Source organism: Mycteria americana, chromosome 2 (assembly GCF_035582795.1).
Source record: "Mycteria americana isolate JAX WOST 10 ecotype Jacksonville Zoo and Gardens chromosome 2, USCA_MyAme_1.0, whole genome shotgun sequence".
NCBI classification, from domain to species: Eukaryota; Metazoa; Chordata; class Aves; order Ciconiiformes; family Ciconiidae; genus Mycteria; species Mycteria americana.
In genome coordinates this window covers 67,724,486-67,749,236 of record NC_134366.1, presented here as the reverse complement: position 1 = coordinate 67,749,236, position 24,751 = coordinate 67,724,486, and the positions used below count along the sequence as shown (strand labels likewise).

General features: G+C 37.5%; 1 protein-coding gene across 2 annotated transcripts in view; it reads right to left on the bottom strand.

Annotated features, from left to right (window-relative positions):
• ADCY1 (adenylate cyclase 1) overlaps nucleotides 1-24,751 on the bottom strand; it is a 152,611-nt gene that overhangs the window by 26,921 nt on the left and 100,939 nt on the right. For both annotated transcript variants that reach the window (XM_075493679.1, XM_075493680.1), the window contains exons 6-10: nucleotides 22,904-23,062; nucleotides 21,306-21,447; nucleotides 7,907-8,062; nucleotides 3,950-4,144; nucleotides 2,394-2,491 (exon numbers count right to left, since the gene is read on the bottom strand). In XM_075493679.1, the coding sequence (XP_075349794.1) occupies nucleotides 2,394-2,491; nucleotides 3,950-4,144; nucleotides 7,907-8,062; nucleotides 21,306-21,447; nucleotides 22,904-23,062 (750 nt within the window). The remainder of the gene's footprint in view (nucleotides 1-2,393; nucleotides 2,492-3,949; nucleotides 4,145-7,906; nucleotides 8,063-21,305; nucleotides 21,448-22,903; nucleotides 23,063-24,751) is intronic.

The following is a 24,751-nucleotide window of genomic DNA, read 5'->3' as shown; positions in this document are numbered from 1 at the left end:
GCTTATATAGGGTTTCTAACAGTAGAATATTGCAATTCTTCTGCTGGAGAATTTCTCAGTATTTGGCTTTGATTTCAAATTCATGTAACAATTCCCACCAATACACAAACAGGGAAAATTCTGTGGTGTAGTATGTGTATCCAGAATGGGGAGGTGACTCTAGATGCTGTCAGTGTGGATTCTGAATACAAGTATTAATAGACAGCAGGCTCTCCTGTGCTTTTAGAGAATTGGTTTGTATTCAGGATGGTAGTATGCTAGAAAAAAATGCAGGGGACATGATTGCAACAGCATCTTTTAAGGCAGCCAAAGCCAACAACTGACACTAGTGCTGACTGGGACCCTGACAGAGATTTGGGTTGGCACCAGTAACAAAGGGCTACATTGTTTTTTAAAAATAAACACAGCATAAGACATCAGAAAGGTTCATCATCAGGGCTTTTAGTGGCTACACTGCATGTGTGCCTCCATAATTGGATTGCTTAGGTTGACAGGAACATAGCCTTACTTTCACCAACTCCATCTGGGGATATAAAATATGTCTTTAGCTGAGAAGCTGTTTTGCTCAGATGATAATAGGAATTGGGAGAATGTCAAGCCCATTGCTTTCTGTGTATTTATGCAGCAACTGGCTTTCTTACAACATTTTCTTGTCTCTAGATTTTGAACCTCCTCCTTGGGATATTGTGGTACATGTCAAACACCATTATTATCACTTCTCCCATTATAGTAACATATTACACTTCTTGTCTTGGCTTTTGCATTCTTTTGTCATACTTATAACTACTTTGGCAATCTAAAGAGCAACCTAAAGCTCCAAGTTCTGTGGAGTGGGGAAATTTTCCAATACTTCCAAAGTTTTAGTCTAGCTCATGGTTGCATCTGTGTCACAGCGAGGGAAGAGCCTGAGAAGACTAGTAATTTGGTTGTATGAAGCCACCACCAACAGACTCTGGAAGAGAGAACTTAAGACCATTCAGTGGGTGGCTTTTCTAACTAACCCAGTGATGAACCAGTCCATCTTCATGGCCTTCAGTGGTCATGTTCTGCTGGAGCTTGTGTGTCTGTCAGATCAGAGCTTAAACTGAATCTCTGTCCAGCTGTTTTCTAAGTGACAGTACTTTTTGGAAAGGTTACCAACTACAATACCATGTGATTCTTAGAAATTCATGCTAGTTTCAACTACACTAATACTATTTGTCTCTCGTTGTTCTAAATTGCCATGCGCTGCAGCTGGGCTTTGCTTCAGAAGTAGGTGAAAGGGTTCTTAACTATGCTCCAATTAGTCAGCAGAGATCGCTAGTCTAGAAATCAGATGATTTCTGTAAGTGGCTTTGAATTCTTCAGATGAAAGGTATTATATAACAAATTTACATGATGATGATGATTATTATTATTAAAGTAAAAAAAGGTGTTTCTTAAACTTTCAATTAGAAATAATAGAATATAGGAGTAAGTATTATTCTGACTGGGGATTTGTGAATAGAAAAGACCAGAATTTAAAATGGGATTTTCAAAAGCATTATCCTGTGGCCAGTTGTATTCCCATTGAAATCCTAATAACTAGTAAAAGTGAGTGAAGCTTATTTTGAATGTTTTGATATTCTCATCTGAAAAAGCTTATTGCTAATCATTTTTATACCTTGAACACACTTATTATAACCCCTAGATTTAAAAGTGAAGTCTAATTATTTTTTTATTTAGTAAGCATTCACATAGAATTGACAAAATCTGAAGTAATCACTAAAATATATCACTCAACAATAAGCATCAGAGACCCCCCAAATACTTCATGAGTATTTGGTTATGTCTGCTTTAGTGCAGCCAGGGTCTGACTGCAGCTCATGTGGGAATGGCCAAACTATGCACTACACACAGTTTGTGTAGTGTAGCATTGATACCAAAAACCTCAGCAGCCTATAAATTTGGGCTGAAAAGCTGGATGGATAGTTTAGTACTTAGTTCCTGTCAAGCTCTGTATAGTTTTATCTATGTTGCTATCAATACCTGAAGTACCTCGTCCAAAGCCAGCACAAATACATTTAGAAAAGCTGCAGTAACACCTTTGTTTGTAGTGCAGAAATGCTTTAAATAAGTTTAGCAGGTTTCAGTGTTTTTGTCTTCTAAGTGCATCCTTCTACCAAAAAAAAAAAAAAGAAAAAAAAAAGAGAGAGAGCAGGGAAGAAATTGTTTTAAATAAGATAGCAAAATGTGGCTCCTTTGGACAAATGGAAGAGATAACAGACTGAGGGTATACCAACAGAGAATCTCCTGTTTGAGAAGATACTGACCTGGGTGCTAATTCCCATTCCAAAGACATTAATGTTTTAACCCGTGCAGGATGCTTGAAGATGTTCCACTTTGAATTATAATGGCAAAAGACAGAAACTTACTGTGGTATTATTAGAAGGTAGACAAGGCCAAATAAGGCAGCTAGAATTAGTGAGAGAACTACAGCACTGGTGAAGTACTCATCCTGAAGCTGGTGGTACTGTTAAAGAAAGGAAGAAATTAAGACAGTGAGCATTTTATACACACCCAGCCACCTACGCTTGTCCTTTCTCAGTAAGAAAGAACTATAGCCTAAAATAAAACAAGCCCCTACCCATCTTACAAACATACAAATAATCATTGCTTAATTCACACACAAAAAAAAAGATGAGGCAAGTCTACACAACATTTTCCTTGACATCCTTCTGTTTCAGCTGCTCCTGTTGGCCTAGCTGTTTAGTTTTCACCCTGTAACTAGTCAAATCTGGGTTAGGCTCACACGTAAGTTCATCTTTTGGAGCAAAAAGGATTCAGCCATTTTGAACCAGAAGGAGGTGGCACTAACTCCTCTCCACTTATTCATCACAAAAAAAGGCCAAAAGCCCCTTGGTACTGCCTTCAAGGAGTCCTGTCACTTCGGCTGCTCAGGACAGGACACTAGTTAGTAGGCTGGAGGCAGCAAATGAGATATACGGATTCAGTTTTGAGTAGTTACTGTCCCTGATTCCACTAAGCCACAGTCCTTACAACAGAACACTTTTCAGTGGTGGAAATGCACGAGTGTTTTCTCAGAAAGATCCAAATTTCAATCTCATTTACACCAAAAAACTTTCTTATTTTGAAAGAAAACAATTACAATTAAATAATAAATCACTGTGGAAACTTGAAATCAAACTTAATGCTCAAGACCTAAAAAAAAATTACTCCAATGTGGCACACAGCCTTCTGACTCAAAACAGTAGTGACATGAAATCTTAGACTATGAAGTGACTTACAGTGGAAAAATAAATGCTACTGCCAAATTAATCTAAAATCATATCACTTTTGCTTTTTTAAACACGTAAACCAAAGGCTTTTATTTTTTTAAATTTAAAACAATTTGTATTTACAAACAAACCCCATACAACATAAGAACAAACAGCTCTACTTTGTTAGCTTATATACATGCTTATAAGTCTGGAGTAAGTCCACTGCTTTCAGCACAGTCACACCGGCATAAGATCACAACCTTGCCCAGAGATTTAAGATTTTTTTATATTTTCTAGGTTTGATGGGATCAATACTTATGAGGCTACGTATGCAGAGGGAAGCATCCCCCTGTCATTAACTCTTCTCCAGGGCAGATGAGTCAGTAGGCAGCCACATTGGCACGAGGCAGCATCAAACAGGTGACCCAGGTCAGGCAGTTTGGAGAAGCAAAAGGAAGGCCAAAACACAGCATGTGTAACTTTATGGGGGAGGATCTTGATGAGTAGAAAGATACTGATCTTTCTTTTTATCCCCTCAAGTGCTTCCATAGAAGGTGGAGATAATGTCTCCCTCTTAACTGACAGACAGTCCCGAGATTTATTTAAAGATAGTGAGAAGAATTTAAATATTGTCTAAAAACAAACAAAAAACCAACGCTAGTTGGCTCATGGTCAGTGAAATCAGTAGAAATAATTTAAAAACCCCTTACTTTATTTTCACGCTCAATTTGCTTATACTTCAGGGTAATGAAGTTCAAGTCAGCCATCTCAGACTCAGTTTGTCGGGCCTCTATCAAACGGCTGATGTATCTGTTTACTCGAGTTCCTGGAGTGTTGTATACAACATTGGTAGAAAAAGAGGAACGATTCCTGAGTTTTTCAGAGGCTGTCCTTAATGCTCTCCTCTGTAGCACAGATGAAGAAAGAAGCAGATTTGATTAACATTGAAATATTTCATTGCTGTTCTATTAGCTCAAGCTTACAGCCAGGATGAGGAATTCATTAAGCAGAGCAACTATAAAAGACAGAGATCTTATCTCCGCGTGATTGCCATCTTTTAAAAACTCCTTAGCTGAAATCCCGATCTCATTAAAATCAATGAGAAAACCTGCACTGCATTCCAGGATTTCAATCCTCATCTGCAGAAATTCTCTTCACATACTGCCCTGACACTTCTCTGCCACTGAGGAAATAATCAGTTTGATCCCAATCAGTGGGACTTTACCTAGAAAAATAATTAGAATTTTTTTCTTGATGGAAGACACGGAGCTCTGGACATCTTGGAGACAAGATAACCAGACTCTTCATGATACAAGAAAAGTCCTACTGTCCAAGACTGTCTAGGTAACAATATATATTTTGAAAAGATAATTTTCCTTAACCTTTTGCACAATGACCATATGTGACTTCAGGGGGTCTGGAATCTCAAGTGTTCCTAACTTTAACTCACCCAAATGGCTCTCTTGTTAAGACCTCTTGGGTATGCTTTAAGTGCACTTGCAGATCCAGATGGAGCAGTCCAATAAATTATCGGAGCTAACCTATGCCTCACTGGGGTTAATTCTGCCATGGCTGAGATAGCACAACTGACAAGATGATCACTCATAGTCCTCTCCAGTGCAAAAAATTTATCACAGAGTGTATCTGAAAGGGATTTTAGACAATCTGTCTCAGTTTTCACAGAGCACTCAGAAGACGGTGAGCAGCATCTCAGCCACACTGGTGGTAACCTTCAGTTGGGGGCACTGTAATCTAAACCATTATGGCTAGATCTGCACTAGTATGACTGCCCATGCCCCAGCACACTGAAAGGACCAGGGCTTTTGTAAAATACTCTTGTAGATGCAGCATTTTTTAAACACAGAGTGAGAAAGATGTAGGCCAATCTGGTAAAGGAAAAAAGTCACCTAATGGTTAGCACATTGAGCAGGAAGAAAGAGATATTGAATATCCTTTTCACCTCAAAAGGGGTCAAGCCTTACTTCCCAGAAGAGTTTTGACAACCAAGCTCAGGCAAGTTGTACTATTTTTACACAGTTAAAGGAATACTTTTTAATCTAACATCTGCAGAGTTCAGGAAGACAATTCAAAACATAAAGAAATGACAAGTCTGCTCAGGGATAAGGACAATGTTGGCTCAGGATATAATCAGTAGAGTCTGTCAGCAAGCTGTTACAAAAGCACACAAAATTTCTCTCTTCAGAGCAGTCAGTATTTAATAGCTCAGTCTTTAAAGGCTATACTACAAAATATCCTTTTAAACCAGATGGTAAAAAGAGGTGGTGATAGCTATTTAAGTAATTCTGCAGGAATGGCAGTTTCCTGTCTTACTCCACAAGAAGTAGTTCTCATGAGATCCTCTCATGAGATCTTCTCATGAGATCCTCATCAGTGAACAAACAGTGGACTACAGCAGTTCGTTAGCTTACATAGCTTATGTTATATGTATATTATACCTGAATACTTATGAACAGTGGGAAGGGTTAACTGCTGACTGATACATTAGTTTTCTGATTGTAAAGAAGAATGGACCTTAGCAAAGATAAAATAACTTTCCAAGTCCTGTTTTGCTGCCTTTATATGTAGAGATCAGGTTATACCAGCATTAAACAATTATGAGGCTACTTGAAACATTTTTCTTCAAGCTATCAGATCCCATTACTTGTTAAGTTGTCTGTGGTCTAAGAACTAATTGTTTCAACATGAAAAATAATCTTGTGGACATACATGGATTCGAGCTTTCAAATCTGATCTTCTGGGTTCTGTTAGCCATAATAGAAATCTTAAATTGCCAGCCAAACGAGTATGCTAAATGTTTCTAAACAGAGATGAAGTTGTTCTCTTGCAGAAGACATTTGTCCCACAAGTTTGTAGGGAAACTGAGTGCTTTCAGGAATATTGTCAGGAATATACAATTTTGCTCTTCATAAACATAAACAACAATTAGTTAGCATATGTATTGCTTGAGGTGCAGCAGAAAGTACATCTTTGGGGATTTTTTTATAATCCAAATTTAAGCCTATAGCATGATAATAGGGGTGAGCAAAACAGCATTTTAAAAAAAAAGGAAAAGAAAATGCTTCTTTGCTTTAAAATCTGGAGTGAGGGTAGATGATGACAGCTATTCTGATATATGGAATAAATTATATTATCTATTCTGCCATTTTGAAATAGGGTTAAAGTTACTGTGCTTAATCAAAATAGCTGTTGCTCACATATAATTATTTTGACTAGGTCTCTTATTTTTATCTCTATTATTATTTCACACAGTAGATTTACATTATGTCTTATATGTGATCAAGATCCAGTATTTATATTTCTCAGAAATTAAATAAATAAATACATGCTACAGTAATGTGCTGGCTTCAAAGCCTTTATAGCTGTAGCTTGTTTTACATGATTTGAGGACTGATATCTCTTAAGAAACCCTGCATTGCAACACAGTATATTTATATTAAAATCATATATCATGCTCCACAATAAATGTTATGTATTAGGTACAAAAGCTCAGAACAACTGGTGCAGTTAAAGACAGCATTGTAGAACTTCACTGCAAATGTTCTGACATAATTAGAAAATTTTTGTCAGATCCCTAGCAAAACCATATCAGGATTTTCTGCATATACTACCATATTTATACATATATATATATATATACACGAGACACATCATTGTAAAGTATTGCATATGTTTCAAAGAATGTGTGGGTTACTTTTTTTAAACACTCAAATAACAGTACTAATTCACAATTGGAAGGCCTTGTACATGGCCAATTTCAAAATCAAAGCTGGAGTTTCTGAAAGTCTTCACTGAAACTGTGTTTTAAAGGAACTCACGGACTTTTCTCCTCTTTTCCCGCAGAAGAAACAAAAGCACATGTAAAATCTAAAATATAAAAGTTAGAATGCTTTCTGAAAGTAATATTTAGACTGAATCGTCAATAAATGTACATTATTAAAAAAAAAAAAGGTGGAACAATCAGTCAAGATGAATTACTGATTCCAATGCACACATGCCCTGCTTTAGAGCACTGCTGGCGTGACCTATGTAATATTGCCACCTGCTGGCAAAGAAAATGGAATGAGCAAATCTTCAAAAGTTTTTTCTCCATAAATTTCTGGATAGATCCACACACAGAAAACGAAGTAAACCAGGCTACTAGTATGTAAAGCAATTTTGAGTTATGGCATTACAAGCCATTCAAGAAAGCGGTATTCATATTTGTATTAGGGACTTTTGTTTTTAGGATTTGTATTAGGGACTAAGAGGTGTTTTGGCTAATCAGTCACCAGTTAGGGAACCATCTAGAGACACAAAATTATTCTGTTATTTTGCATTTGCTGCCATCAGCTTCAGACTGTGATGAACTCATGATGCAAAAGAGCAGCTCTTGGTAATTGCAGAAAAAGCCTCAGAAACTCTACTTCCTGTGAAGGAAGCCCTTAATAGAAGCCACATAGGCCACCTATGCTGGCTTGTTCAAGAGGAGCTCCAAATTTGAGTCCTGTTATAATTAAGTTTTGTCTTTACTGTGAGAAGGCTGTGGGCATTAGATAGCTCTAGCTCCAGCAGGAACACCAGAAACTCCTCTATCAGTTGGTCAGGTCACCCCATATGTTCTCAGAGCAGGTCTGCTTGATGTGGCCCAAAGAGCCCACATGGATTACCTTATCGTCATCCTCACATGTCATGACATTGGAGAAAGGGATCTCCGCTTTGAACATCTTACGACAGTGCATAAGCTGAACAAGCAGGTAGCAGACTGTCTTGAACTTCATTCTTTTGGCAGGCTTAATGTCTGAGAGAATCAGTCCAGGAAATATCTGTTGGTCAGAAAAATAATATTTGTAACAACTGTGTCATTACATTCCCATGCAGACATACATACCTGCAGACATTTACACCACCTAGTGGTCAGAACAAAGCAATATTCTAATCAAGAAGCAATGCATTTTAATAAACATTGTATATTTGCAGATGAAGATAACTTCATCTTTTCTTAACCTGAGATATAAAGAATCTATTGAACAGACAGTATTTAAACACATACTTAACATTTTGGGAACTGTTTTCTACATAGAAATGTAGACTATAAAAAAACCTGTATTAATGACAAACTCATAAAAGAGGCAATATTTGTATTTCTTTAACCTTAAAATAAATTCTGTAAAAATACAGCAAAATATAAGGAGGAAATTAGCATTTTTATTAATTGATGTTAAAAAATACAATTTCAGTCATTTTCTTATTTCCTCATTTTATTACTTCTGCCCAGTAAAATCAGAAGAGGATACCTTTTGCTTTAAAGATACACTCATATACATTCTTTAAAAGGAGGCTGTGAGGCACTGAGGTTATACCTTACATCTTATTTCTTCAAAGCAAGAAGTGTTATACCACAGAGAAATATTCTCAAAGGGTTGGATATAATCTATTCCTTTTACCACGGAGCTCCCAGTTCAGCAAGGACAAATATTTTCTTGGTTAACTCTTAAGCATGTATTTAACTCTTGCTGACTTTAGTAAACTCCTAGCACATGTTCAGATGCTTTCACAGATCAGAGTAAGAGCGATCCTTTATTCTACCCTCAGTATTTATACCAATCTTATTCATGCTTCTGGCATGTGGAATGTATAAAGCAGTGTTCATGGGAAATGTGGAAGGACCCCATGCCACCACAGTATGGGAATTTAAACTTGTAAAATTAATCTTTTCTGGAACAGCAAAATAAAGAAGCAGAGAGGATTTGGTCCCTAGTGTTCTAGGTACAAAAGACAGAGCAAATCACACTCCAAAAACTTTATTCAAATGCTCTAAAACCCACAAATGGCACTGAGGATTTGCTGTCCAGTCTTTACAATACTATGATTTATTAGAGCATTTTACATTATTACTTCAATGATCAAGGAACAAAGAAGGAAGTAAACTGGAAGCATTTGTTTAATGCATGTTTTCATGGATACCTAAATTTAGTCAGAGGGACAGGGCAAATGACACTGCTTATATTGTGAATGGAATCTCAGGTATTGGTTTGCTATGCTCTTTAACACATACAGCTATGCACTTGCATTTTCTGGAGAATCAAGGGTATATCCTGCTGATCTACCAATACTCTGTTTAGTCAGTTACACTGTGGCTATGAAACACAAAAATGACTTGTGCATAAATAGTTGCACATTTTTTATTAGCAGATGGCTATGTTATAAACATGTGACGTATTTCACAGAATCACAGAATCATATAGGTTGAAAAAGACCTTTAAGATCATCAAGTCCAACTGTAAACCTAACACTACCAAGACCACCACTATACCATGTCCCTAAGCACCTCATCCAAACATCTTTTAAATACGTCCAGGGATGGTGACTCAACCACTTCCCTGGACAGCCTGTTCCAATGCTTGATAACCCTTTCAGTGAAGAAATTTTTCCTAATATCCAGTCTTTCCATGTGGAAAGGTGCCTAGGTATGCACATGTGCTTTATTGTGCACTGAAAGGATGACTGAACCCAGCTAGCGTCACCAGCACTGTACTGCACAGTCATCAGCTGGAATCTGAAAGGACACTAGCGTACCTAGTGTGTAATCACTTGTATAACAAAAGTCTCCATGAAGACATTTCCAATATGAACCCTTTCTTTTGAGGGTTTTCTGGCAGAAGACATACCACTGTATTGCAATAACTGCATAGAAGATACTGTACAAGGATATTCACATACTAATCATACTTTAGGTATTCCTAAGGACACCAAGTAGATAGTTGTTAGGCTTGAGTATTGCAGATATGATCAGCTTTTGAGCTACCATTCCCAACAGCTAAAACATACTTTTTGGACAGGTACTCCACTTACAAAATTTTTCTAATTTAGCCATAATTCCTCTAGAAGTACTATATATTTTACTCAGTCTCCTGATGAACCTTTTGATACAAAAAAAATGAGCAACTTTCTTGAAACTCCCTCCAGTTTTGCATTTTGCTTCATTCTTTTAAGACAACAGAGGTAAAAAAGGAATACACAGAAGTTTACAGGTGAGCCATATCTCAAGAGATCACTAGTTCTTTCTTTGCTCAAACCTTTCACTGTGGACATTGCATTAACTAGGTCAACAACTTTGTTTTAGGTCTCCATTAGATTGGCTGGAAAAGACACTCTTAAATAAGTGTGCTGGTTTTGGCTGGGATAGATTAATTTTCTTTACAGTAGCTAGTATGGGGCTATGTTTTGGATTTGTGCTGAAAACAGTGTTGATAATACAGAGATGTTTTAGCTGTTGCTAAGTAGTGCTTATACTAAATCAAGGAGTTTTCAGCTTCCCATGCTCTGCCAGGTGCACAAGAAGTTGGGAGGGGACACCACTGGGACAGCTGACCCCAGCTGACCAAAGGGATATGCCATACCACATGATGTCATGCTCAGCATATAAAGCTGGGGAAGAAGAAGGAAGGAGGACGTTCAGAGTGACGGCATTTTGTCTTCCCAAGTAACCATTACGCATGATGGAGCCCTGCTTTCCTGGAGATGGCTGAACACCTGCCTGCCCATGGGAAGTAGTGAATGAATTCCTTGTTTTGCTTTGCCTGCACGCACAGCTTTTGCTTTCCCTATTAAACTGTCTTTATCTCAACCCAGGAGTTTTCTCACTTTTACTCTTCTGATTCTCTTCCCCATCCCACTGTGGGGGAATGAGCAAGCGGCTGTGTGGTGCTTAGTTGCCAGCTGGGGTTAAACCATGACAGTAAGTATAGAGAGCTACAGAAGCTGCCTGACAGCCTTCATTATGTAAATGCCACAGTAAAGGTGCAAGAGTAGCAAAGAATAGGTAGAACATCTTACTAGCAAAAGATTCAGGAAGGCATGACTGAGAAAGGTGAGCACATGGGCATGACTCTATACTCCTACAAGGATTTGAAGTCCTGTGAAAAGAGAATAGTTTAGATATTCCTCGATGCAACCTTCTTATAATAGATGAGTTTCTGAGAACAACGTGCAACTTGAAAACTTGGAATGGATACAGTTTGGCTCAGACAGTGTGGCCCTGCCACCAACATGACTTTTCCTCAAACACATATTTTCATGCAGTTTCCTGATTATATCTTCAAAGAAGTAGGCAGAACATTTTTAGCTCATACCATTGACTGTTCTTTTTGTTTATAAATTTTATTGGCAGATAATATATCAGTAGTATACACCCTTTGTATGTTGTACAGAGGAGTTTTTCCAGCTGTCTTGGAGTCCAATAGAAGTTTTTCAACTCAGGTCACTGAAAAAAATGGAGTAATGTGTCTAATTCCAGGCTCCCCAGTACAAGAAACACAGTGACAGACTCGAGTGAGTTCATCAAAGGTTCATCAAAACAATTAGGGTTCTAAAGCATATGACATATGAGAAGAACCTGAGGGAATTCAGTTCACTTAGCTGGAAGAAGAGAAGGCTAAGGAGTGATCTAATTGCTGTCTTCAGGCATCTAAGTAGTAGTTAGAGAAGGGACAGAGCCAGACTCATCCCAAAAATGCTCAGAAAAAGCGCAAGAGGCAATGAACATAGGCTGGACCAAGGGAAATTCCTATTCAATACAAAGAACAGAAGTTTTAACCATGAGGATGATCATGCGCTGGAGCAGGCTGCTCCCGAATCTCCAGCCAGGGAAACACTCAGCTCTCACTCAGATGAGTTGCCCTGAGCAACCTGCAATTTCAAAAGTGGATCTAACTGTGAAGCTGGCCCTGCTTTGAGGAGGGAGGTTGACCACATGACCTCCAAAGGCCCCTTCCAACTTCAGTTACTGTGCTATGCTATGAAAATGTGTGAAACACATATAGCTACTGTTCTTCATGGCTGACTGAGAACCTAACCACTCAAAGGACATTGCAGTACACATAAGTAGGGCACACTGGCAGTTCTCAGATCACGTATAATTTTATATATAGCTTTTTCTTTTTTTTTTTTAATCTCATGATTGCAGGACATACAGATTCTGCACTGGGACTGAGGATTTTCCATTCTACTATTATATATACACAATATCAAAAATACAAACAAAGGAATTCTCTCCCACTTTCATCTCACAAATCATGTCCCTTTTTATTATTACTTTTACAGCAGAACAACATTTCTGACACAGTGAAATTCTGAGTGTAATATTTAAGTAATCTCACCTTCTGCTGTAATCCTCTGATAAAGGCAAGAAATGCAGTACAGTCTGTTAAAACAGACTTAAAAAAAAAAACAAAAACACAACCAAACAAAAACCACAACCCCAATGTCTTTCACTCTATCTTTTCTCTGAACTTGCTCCAGACCAGCATTACAGGAAAGCTGGACTGCAGCATTCTCATTCCAGCTCATTTTGTCAATGCATTTTACTTTCACACTTCTTTTTGACCCTCGGGATCATCTCTTATTCTGTTCACTGTTCATTTGCTTCTTAATTTTAGGAAAGGTTGGCTGTTTGCTGCAACACAGCTGGCAAATGAGGTTAAGAGCTGGGATTTTCTAACAGAGCACTCTGAAAGCAGCCAGACTATATACAGCTTTGTGAGCATCTTTAAGTACGCAGAAAACAAACAAGCACTGATTAAAATTCTGGGAAAACACCCCAGTGTTTGAATCTCATGTAATACTCTGGTAAGGGATTCACTGGTGCTTATCTGGGATTCTCAGAAACAGCAGCAGACTTGTTCCCCTGACTATATTCAACTGCAGTGCTTAAAATGGCATGGGGAAGAAGATACTAATGACATTGAAAACACATTTACAGAAACCATAAATGCTGTAGCACTATATCTCTCTGTGCTTTCTGTCTTCAGGCAGGCAGGACCATGCCTCTTGGTAGTAGTGTTTGTTCCATGACTATCTGCAAGCCATTTTGTCCTGAGTTAGCTGAGTAAATCTTATTGGTTTTTTTTCTTCTTACAGTTAAAATCATCAGACATTTGCTTTTCCATCCTTTTCTACTGCCCTTATGATACATTTTGTTTATTACACCTCAGCTGTCCATCAGGAAAGTATATTGGTGATTTTTATGACTAAATAATACAGCTTCTATAAGACAAACTCTTAACATTCAGAATGGTGTGGCCACTTTCTTGCTACAGATGTAGAAAAAGTTTTTAGTAGCTGTGAAGACTAAAACTATATTTAGGAGATCAATAACAGAGAAAATCTAATACCAGTGCCCTATGTTTCTCCCTTCTACAGATTCCACATTTCTGGAGGAAGAAAAAGAAGAGAGGAGAATGATGTTAGAGCACATGACTAATTGAACCATCACTGACAGCCCAAGCTGCGGGCTGTCACATTGACGATAATGCACTAGCAGCTTCACAGCAGCTGCAGAAACAATCCTGAAGATGTGGAGCAACACATTCTGCAACACAAGCATCATTCCTCTGTCTGTGTTTGCTAGGTGGTAACACAAGCCGTCTACTTCCAGTGTCGGGGTGTGTATATTCCAACAACTTGTGCAATGCAAAGTCTCAGGCACAGATCAGCCCCTGTCCAGATACAAGCTAGAGCTTCCATTAAAAGGCTGCATGTCTATCTGTTAAATCAGATCTGCTAAGGTACATCTGAGGTGTTAAAACCTGAAATGCCCAAGTTATGCATTCAGATCTCTAGTTAAGTTCCTCGGTAGGAGCTGTCAGCCATTGAGAGCAAAGACCACCCTGGACTCTACTAGGCATGGCAGCAGAGGTAGCTGCAGGTAGTCATCAATTTGAAAGCAGAAATCATCAGTGTGTGCCCAGTTATAGACTCAGATGCCTAACTTGGGGCATTTCAAATCAGAACAATTTTGTCAAATACTTTTTTGCTTGCTGTGTGCTAGCAAGGAAAGAGTTTGTCTGAGTAGCTGGAAAAGTTTTCACATGCCCTGCATTAACTGTAAAGCTCTCTTCTTCTGTTACTACTTAGAGTTTAGGAGTCAGAGCTCTAGTGCTCCATAAGGGCTGGTAAGCATATGGTCACTTAAGTAAAAATATCCTCAGAATGAATTAGTCCAGAAAGCTGACAACTTACAATGACCATGAAAACTTTCTTCAGACAAAGTAGACTGGATATTTTTAGAAGAGTCAGATGCAAAAAAATCCTAGGGAGCTGCTAGCTGTATGGATGGATTTATTGTGCCATAAGTGCTCTGTGGAAAACACAAATTTTACACGTTTGGGAAAAAAAAGGAGAATCTGAGAACAGTGTGGCATGTTCACATAGACCTAACTAGAGTGATTAAATCAAATTAACTTTGCAGAGATGGAAATTTCCTACAAATATAGATGGAACTTCAATTTGAATGGAAAGAATAAATTAAAAATAATTAAGTGCAGTAATTTTAGACCTATTGTTTCACTCAGTTTACTTTTTTCCTTCTGTAGTCTTCTTTTTCTGTTGTTATTGTTCACATGATGATGTCAAGATGACATCTTTTAATCAGGTCAGACAAAATCCAACAACCTGCTATCAAAAATCCTAGTAATACATGGATTACATACATCAAATTGCTTCACTTTAGAAAGTTAGATGGAAGTATTATTAAGCCATGATAGAAAGCATCTCTAGAGTGTATATGAGCACTTATACTTGTGAAACATGCTAGTTGCTAACAATGATTCACCGGTAAAAGTGATTCACCAATAAGGTCAAAAGGCAAGCACATGTAGTTACTACGTATTTCATCTATACAAAGCAAAAAAGCCATCATGAATCTATGTTGTTTTCTCTGTGCTATATTGCATAAAGTTCATTTCATGCTGTGGAAAAAAATCAAAGCAGCCACAGGAAAGACATAAGCAGACAAAACCCATTGGTTAGTGGTGGAAAGATATGGAGCCTAGTAATTTATTTTAACATAGAAGGCAGATCATCAGCTTCATGCAACAAAGCTATGCTGATGAATAGTAAAGAAGGATGTTGCCAAGTCAAAAAATACTGCCTTTTCAAGCAGCAGAGCAATAGAAAATTTGTTTATTTTCCTGTTACTCCTTAGTGACAGGACTGCAATGCAGGAACTTTAAAATCACATCTGTTTATGCTAGATGAAACAACAGCATATGAAAGTGATGTGACAGCCTTTGCCACTTTTATTGCAGCTATTGTCATGCAAGTTAGAACGAATCTCAGGTTGCTGAATTTCTGCCTATTCGATCATGAGTCAAAGAAATTAACCGATCAACCTTTTGAGCTGTTAAATCCATCTGCAGTTCACAATAAATTATGCCACAGGTGTGTAGTGTAGATAATTGCTCTAGATATTTCTGACATTTGCAAGAGTTTTTACATTTTAAATAGTATTTTCCAAAGGATGCTCCTGAGCTGTGTTTGCTTGTTGTGTTCAAGAGGATTCTTGAACCTTCAGGCTTTCAAATGAGTTTTCCTGAAATCATAAGACTGACAGAAGTGCTCTCCTCTTCCTCAACTATTGCTTTAGCTTCTCTTTTCGAATAGACTGCTGGTATTTTGGTTTGGCTATAATTATTTTTTTGACAGAAATAAAATTGAAATTTTAGCTGCCTGCATTGTAATGTTTAGGGCATGATTCAACACAGTAAACCAGGGCAGGAGACAGAGTGCCATACCTTTAACCAGCATCTGCTTCCTTCTGGCTGGATAACTAAACAAGGATTCAGAAAAAAAACATTAGATCCTTTCACCTGGGATTTTCAGGATGATCATAGCATTACTCAGAGACTTCAGATAATAGAGCAGCGCTGTCCAAGCTACAGAAAGGATTTTCTGAGACTGCCTGGCATGGCTTTGTATGTACATGGTAAGGTAGGAAAGAGAAATGTTAGCCTTTTCAGAGAAACAGCTAGTTTCCAAAGGGCGAACAGATGTGGTACTCACTTTCATGGACTTTCGATGAATGTCCATCACTGTGTGCCATTCAAATAGTAGATGCAGATACCATGTGATTTACATTGCCACAAATAAAAGATAACTAATATCTTTGAATACAGAGTTAGTTGGTGAATAACTCACTAGTACATTAGTAGAAATTTTGCAGGTGGTGATTAGCAACCTATTGGAAGCTAATTATTGATTATGTTTGAGGTATGCTGTAAAATTCAAAAGACACTTATGAATATATAGGAATCACTTATAAGTTGTATCTATAGTGTTTCCCTATGATTTTTATATTTTTTATTACCTCCTTTCCTGGACACAGCGCTATTGCTTCTTGTTAATGTCTATAGCATTATTTGTCTTTGCCTTAGCTCTGGAGCCAGCAAAGTTACCCAGTGAAGCAGGTTCTCTTAAGCTGTCAATAAGTAACAGGGACGGCAGGCCCACTTTTGTAAATGCAACAGCTAACACCTTCTGAGAAATCTTTCCCCTCACAAAAACTTGATCACTTCTGACCACTGCTTGGCTATCTGTAAAAGTACCTTAGGAATTTTGCTTAACCGTCTGTGCTGGGCTTTTTTTTTCAGACATTAATGAGCCTTTTCAAAACTACAGAGGTGCCATCAGAGTGAATTGCTGCAACAAATACAAAGAAGTAAGCCCAAGTACAAAGCCACCAGGTTATCACCAAGGTTGTGGCCAAACCTTAGGAGGTGTTATACTGCAGGAGAATCATACTTTTCCCAGCAACCATAGAAGTGAAGTACACAGTCCAGCTAAACTCGCTACCTCTGCTGTGCTTCTGGGAGCCAGCCATGCCAGCTGTAAAACTGAGGGAAAGATACTTCGACTAATGTCTGTGCTGACAATGAAAGAACAAAGAATTCTGATGAAAGCCAGATCCACTCTATTAAAAAAATTTAAATTAGATTTTAAGCATACAGTTTGAAAGTTGGAACAGGATTAGTCAGGTAGATTACTGAGGAATTATTAATGGAAAAAGTTATTTAGCTGGGTCTAAGCAGAGTTATAAAGTTCTTGTAAGGGGCTCTGAGATTAACAAGTCTGGCCTAGATTTTTTTTTTTTCCTGAAATAACCTTCACATACAGTAACATTTACAATACTTCAGAAAGCTAGGACATCTTGAAACTAAGAGAATGTCCATGTGTCTAAAGCATGGAGTATGGATCTTGTGAATATTTAATATATTAGAAAGAGAGATCTGTTTTTCTAACTGGATCAGACCTGTTTTAAAAGTCCAAGATATTCATGTATGTGGTCAGACTTGTGGCTAGTTACATTAATCAAACTTTTCAAATCTTGTCTCAGTGCAATATTTTGGTCACATCACTGTAAGTTTTAGTATCAATATAAAATATCATGAAGACATAATTAAACTTTACTTAAAAGAAATGTGCTGGCATTTTCAGAACTAGAAACTTTGTCAGGGCATTATAACATTTTGTATTATATTTAAAAAGCACATTTGCATAAGTTTTTAACTATGATGGCCAGCAAAAAAATTTAACTACATTAAAAAAATTTCTGTATGCTTTTGGAAATGAGATGAATTATTTAAGTCTGTTTAGAAGCTGAATGTTATCCAGTCAAATATGCATAATTATTCCTTAATAATAATAATAGCAACAATAATAATAGACTAATATAATCTCTACCAAAATAAAAACTGTAACAAAATGCAAAGTATTCCCTCAGTGGCCATTTAGAAGTGCTGTCACACATACTAGCTTATACCCCAAACTAGCAATCAGATCAGATCACAAAATTGTGGTTGTTAGCTGATTCAATAACAGATTTAAAAAATTGGGTATACTTTATAATTTGTTCACATTTAAAATGTGACTGGTACATGAATGAGTTGTCTTATACTGTTACTCTCATTGTTGGCTTGGGTGATATTTGTGATGAAGTTCTTCCTGTCAGACCAAATATGGAAGAATGCAGGGTATATGTCTCCTAAATAAATAAATAAAAATTTTAAAGAACCTAAGTGGGCCTATTTACTTTTCAAATTCAACAGATTCTTGGCCATCTGTTGCTCATAACATTGATTTTCATTCCTCTTGGCATCATACCTGCTAAAGTCAGTTCATATTAATGTCAGAGATGATGCATAAAGAATAAAAAATGTGTCTGCATTTCAGCTACTGAGGCTCCAGAGGAAGGAATACAATATTAAACCAGCAGATACCTGAATTCACTTAAAGAAACTCCATCTTGGCTGTGCTTCATGGGTAGCCTTCTGTTTCTATGACTCTGAAGAGTTAATGCCTGAATTGGGGTAGGAGGGGACAGCAGGTGTTTATTTTGACGGGAAATATACTATTATGTAGCTCATGGTCCACTATCAGTATGCAAGTATACGAAGACTGGGGACAGCTGTGATGTACTGTGACAAACAGTGAAGTGACATGCTGATTGATCTGCAAGCCCAGTGGAGAAGCCAGTCAATACCAGTAAGAATCATGAAGTGTTTTTTTCTGCCAGTTTGGCTGACATGCCATTGATACATGCCGGAGAGCTAATGTCATTAGCCAAGCTGTACCACAGCATCTGCCTCTTCCACAAACCCATCAGTGACACCCATGGGTAAGATGGGATTTGTTTATGTAGCTGATAACAAACCGATCAGTTGTTTTTCAGCAGTCACCAGTATTTTCTTAGCAATCTCACGACGACGAAGAAATGTGTGCTCACACAGTAGCAGGCTCCCATCCTTGCACATTAAACATGCTTTGACCTGGTTTACTTTAATATGTGAATGTCAAGCTCTGATCCTCAATCACTGGTTTATGCAGCGGAGTTGACATAACACAGTTTCTATATGTAATAGACATATTTATCCCCTTTTCTCTCTACTTGTCTCTGTGCACCAACCTATCAACAATTTCCTGAAATTCAGCTATTTCTCTTCTCAGTATGAAATGAAACCTGATACATACATAGGAAATGAAATTATACATAATGCTGTAGAAGTGAAAACAGCAGAAAACCAAGACAAACCTAGCAGCAATAAGCAACTCACCTACCTTAATTAAACCCTCCCTTATGTTTCCTTCTTTATTGAGATTGATTAATTTAGGAACTAATTCTGGTTTCAAGAAAGCCACCAGAAAAATCTCTCACTGACTGCCAAAACAGAATCTGGCACCTGTTTTCTTTCATACTACCTAAAACCAAATCTACCAGCAGAAGAACAAAACATAAGATTGCATGATTTTCACAGTGGATGCGAATGCTCCATCTCTCTAATCACAAGATGCTCTAGAGGAAGTGCATAAAAAAACACCTTTGCAGCAGCCTTTCCAGGATACAACAACAGGAGTTTTCACTCCCAGAATCAAATTCTCCAGGTGACTGGACTCCCAATATTTCCATAAAACCTCCCTGAGTCATCAAATTCAGACCAAGAAACTGACTGCAGCCATGGAATACAAGATGACCTGGTTTTCCCCGGTTACATTTTTGTCAAGCACCCATGGGCTAACACCCTCAAGCATGGAGCCTTGACATCACTTTAAAAGCTCGTCTGTATTGTTTTCATACTTACTTTGAGAATTGGATATTATAATTTTCTCTCTAAAGGTCAAATCCCTGAATGAAACTTGTTTGGGCAGAGTCTCAGAAGATAAGGGTGCAAAAGTCTGTACCCCAAGTTGTCTGGCTGAGATAAAGAGCAATAAAGTTACGCTTGGCCTGTAAACATGTTATGGCAGATAACTTCTAAGATAAGCCACACTTGATGTGGAAAAGGTTGGAACAAACTGAATGTGTTTAAATTACGATTATGGACTTTCAAGACTCCTACTGAAATAATAAAACATTTTGTAGTAGAACAAAAGGCTACCCTAAACTCAGTAACTGGTTGAGGAAGAAAGGTGTGATTATAAATGAAAGTGTTCATTTATAGAAAACCACTGTCACCACTTTCACTGCATGCTGAGACTCAAGATATTACCATTGCACTGCTGGGCCTCTGTTCTCCTTATCCTGAAAATCTGGTTAGAACAAGGAGTCATATCCATCTCCATCAGGGGTGGCTAAATCCTGAGCAACATCTAAGAAATGAAGCTCCCGCTCAAATGAGCTAAAATCTTCTCTTACCTTATTCTTTCCACACTTTCCATTTTCTGTTCTCCACCAAAAAGAAGAAAAGAGCAGAAAACGTTATTGTCCCTCAACAGCACTGCTGACTTACTCCTCTTTCCCCAGTACATCTCCAGGGGTCTGACAAAAGGAAGAAGCTGAAGGGAGAGGGAGCTTAAGAAAATTTGGAGGGAAGGGCAGCTAAGATAAGAAAGGGATGACCAAAATCATTGTGGGAGTCTGAGGTGGCAGAGCAAGCAAGGAAAACATTGAATTTGTCATGAGTAGCTCAACATAGCAGGAGAAAAATACAGGCATGTTGTGGACAGAGAATATATTATTTGTTGCAATAATCTTAGAAAATTTATTCAGCTTCAGCATAAATACCTTATCTGTGGTACAGTGGTATACATTCGAAAGCAGGATGGTTGACTGCAGCCTCTTCCTCTGACCTGGATAAAAGGACTTGTGTTGTACAGCTTTTCCAGACTTCCAGGGGATGTTAGTTCAATCACTGCTGAATTCATTTCACTAACTTGTCTGCTGTGGGCATGACATGTCTGTAAATACTACTTTTTCTGTGTCTATTCATTGGGGAATCCTCCAGGCCCAGTAAAGGAGCCACCAGTATCACAAGTGGTTGTAGAAAGGGTTAGGAAAGCATGAGTAAAATGGCATGGGAATATGGGAATGAAAGAGTAAGGAAAACTAGAAGAAAAATAGCCAAGCTGTGAGCATTAATATTCTGAAACACCCTTTTGAAGGGAGGAGGAAGGGAAGAGTGAATTAAATTTTTGGAGGAACATATCATATAATTTCTGATAGAATTATTACAGAATCTGAATAAAACAACAGTTTTCTTTTTGGGGGGCTAAAGGGAAAGACTGTTTTATTTTTAAACTTCAGAAGTAAATTGGTCATCTTCTCTATGTAATGTTCCAGGTTAGCTTTTTTAGTATTCCTGTCTCAGTCAAAACCAAAAGAACTAATTTCAAGACTATTTGAAGAGCTTTTAGAAATAAGAAATACCAGTATTGCCTCTGCTTTCAGAACATCACAGAACAGTTGTTAAATTACGAAAACATGTCACAGAATAAGCTAGAATTTGTGGAGCTTACCTTCCTACGATGGGATGGCACAATAAAATATGTTTCAATATTATGCTTCTTCAAGAAACTATTCCTTTCATGACCATATCCTGGTTCTACCTCGTAGTCTCCATTTAGGCACTCTAAGGTGGTCTTTGTAATGTGAACTTTCCTGGAGAGAAAAATCGGACATTGTTCTTTAAAGCAAAGATACTTTATGAGCTAGCTGCTATTGAAATACACTCCTGTGCAGAAGGTCATAAAGAGGTCAAATTACCTGCAAAACCCCATTTTTGATGTACAAAATTGTTTTGTTTTGTCTTTTCAGTCAAATAGAACATAGAAATATTTCTATTACATGCATTTTCTAAACTTGAGCAGAGTGAACAGAAAGATAACTGTTGACCGTCCAAACACTTGCAGATTTGTTGATTTGTAGAAAGTGAAAGTCTGCACATCATCTTCCACATTGTGAAGCTTTCTTAAGTGTTTACCTCACTGCCTGCTTGGAAAAACATCCTGCTGTTTGAAACTTGTGACTTCACACTCCAAATCTCTCATGTGCATAAAGGAGAAACTTCTTTTTCTGTTCCTCTTCACATCTCTGACTTGTTTCATTTACTCACTCTGTTTTGTAGGCAGCTTTCTAATTCACTTTGTTTTGGCATCACAGCCATCTTTGACACTATTCGTGAGTTTTCTTATCCCGAAAACTATCCACTTTTTCTCCTGAAAGACCCCTTATATTTGAAGTGTCTTCACAGAAGATATCTGAAAAGCTATTACTGCTTTCCTCTATAAACATGTGTTCAGTTTTTTTTCACTGGAAAGCCTTAAGGTAAGGAACATACAAAACACACTGCCAAAATTGTCTAAGACAGACAGGGGTAACAGAAATTCACTCATCTTAACCACAAAAATTAAGAGGTTCCATTGTCCCCCTGTTCAGCAAATCACGATCTTGTAAAAATCCAACAGAAGACGGTAGGTCCCAGTCCAAATGTGAGTTGCACACAGAAGCACACCCATGCACCTTTGTGAAAATGCACTGTGTGCATTTAGATTGCATACAAGGCTGTCCAAGGAGTACTTAAAATTCCAGGACATGCCCCATGGGTTGGCTACAGCTTTATGTGCTGCTGTACCATTTGCACACACACCATTAACATATGAGTGCATAAACAGGTATTTTTTTCTATAGCACACTACTAGTGTTGGAAAGCTCTCCATGTAAAAGGAGTAAGGCACATACCCTCCACATGTGTAGAGGTTCAGGGGTAAAAACTTCCTGGAATAACTAGAGGGTTTTGCTTTTATAACATGGAATGGTAAAAGTCTAGCATTCCTACATTCCTAGCATTGCCTCATTCCTACTCTTTATATTTGGCAGCTTCTAATAAGGATTTTGTTTGGAAATGTTTTGCTTCTAATCTAACCTATTACTAATGTAAATATCAAGGCCATTTGGAGAATACCACAGGATAAATCACATAACGCAGTGACTGCTCTTACCGAACACAACCCTTCTTATCAATAGCAATTCCATTGCAAATGCCTCAAAGAAGGAAATAAATTCTTCACCCATCCAGGTTTTTGTTTCTTTTTCTGTGGTTCTTTCCCAGACTTACCCAGGCAGTCCTCCAGCTTCCATTACATTAGCTAAAGTCACATCATTTGACCAGACATCGTATTGCCATTTTCGGAGACCCAGGACCCCACAAAGCACCCTGCCTGTATGCAATCCAACTCTCATGTTGAGATCAACCTCTGTGGCTTCTGCAACAGATCTGGAATAGATAGCATCAGAATATTAGTCTTTAGACAATGACATTGCTCTTGATTTTCTTTCTCTCTCCTTCCCCCAAAGTTAACATATACATACATGGCTGAATAGACAGGATCTTTTAAAAATCTCAGATGATATATTCAGGTACTATTCTTTTCCTTCACTAGTTTCAAAGTCCCAGTTGTAATTCCAAAGAAATAATTTTCTTGGTCATATTTTAATTACTGTTGAACGAAAATCTCAGTATTTCTAAATTTCTTGACCTAATACATTAAATTTAATTTTCCAGGTTTCGAGAAAACCCAGAAAAGGTTATGTTTCGTTACATTTAATAAAATTTAAAAAAGGAAAAAAAAGGGACAATAAAGCAAGTGTAGTAAATGGTTTTGTCATGAAACTTCCCTAAGACTATTACTTTTAGGTTTTATTTGCCACTTTTGCAGTATTTGCTATCACAGTCCTACAGAAACTGACATATTTTACTGGGAGATAAACAAAGAACTTTCTGGCTGTAACTCAAATAACTCAGAGACAGTCAGCTTAACTCCTGCACTCTCCTGTTTATCTTGCGTCTCACACATATTTACTTTTTTTTGTCATAAGTGTTCCTTTTTCCCAATGCATATTTACTTCAGCAGGATGAGAAGCAATCACAACATGATGGTTGCAATCAAAAGAAGATTTTTAAACTATCTTGTTAGGCTTAATGTTAACCTTACATGTAAGTAAGCAAACATGTTTCAATTCTACCATTACTCCAGACTGCTTTCAACTCAGTATTAAAATGGACTACATGGCTGCTTCTTTTTACCAAAAATATCTGTTAATATTTCTCTTTATCTTGGCCTTGGGTTTACTGGTTGGTGGATTTTACTCTTTCTAATTCTTTTTTACCCCCTCCACTTCACTCATATAAAGATCATGCTTGATCCTCTATGGACTAACTGAATTTCATCATGAAGGAGTTTAATATTAAACGTTAATGAAAAGATTGATCTTGTAAATAAAATATAAACTTGAGTCACTTAAGACTTGCATATAATTTCTCTCCTCTTTTACCACAGTTCGTTATGACTCAAAGTAATTTTATCCTCTTCCAGTTCTCCATTTGTAATATCAAAATAATATTTTATTTTCCTTACTTCTTTTGTGTGCAGTGGCTTGATCTCAAGGTAATCGTGTAAAACATTTAATTTGTAATTCAAATAATATAAAATAATCTGGAAAAAGAGCATAGTGTGGACCCCAACACTTCCTCTTTGTGCAGCACAGAGGGTTAAAAATAATTTTTAAAAAGTTATTGTCTCATTTATGTTGTCACTTTAGATTTGTGATGTTCTCTAAGTTCACCATTTAATTAAAATTCCACTTGAATGAAAGCCTACGTAGTTAAAAATTAACATTTTTTTCCCAAGTGTCTCAGACTGTCAGTCTTCTTGGATGATACTTATTTAATATTTCATGATAGCTTTTCAACTGATATTTTCACCCTATGCTACTGCTAGGAAACTGTTGCAACTACTGGTAATCAGACAGAGTTGTGCTGCGCCTTTACCTTTATGGTATGCTCAGCTAAGCATCATTTCCTATGGTGAGACTGAAAGGGCACAAACTTATATTTAAACACTCTTACAGTTTCTGCGAGAAAAGAGGTATGAAAGACATGCTAGTTGAGAAGGCAAGTGGATAA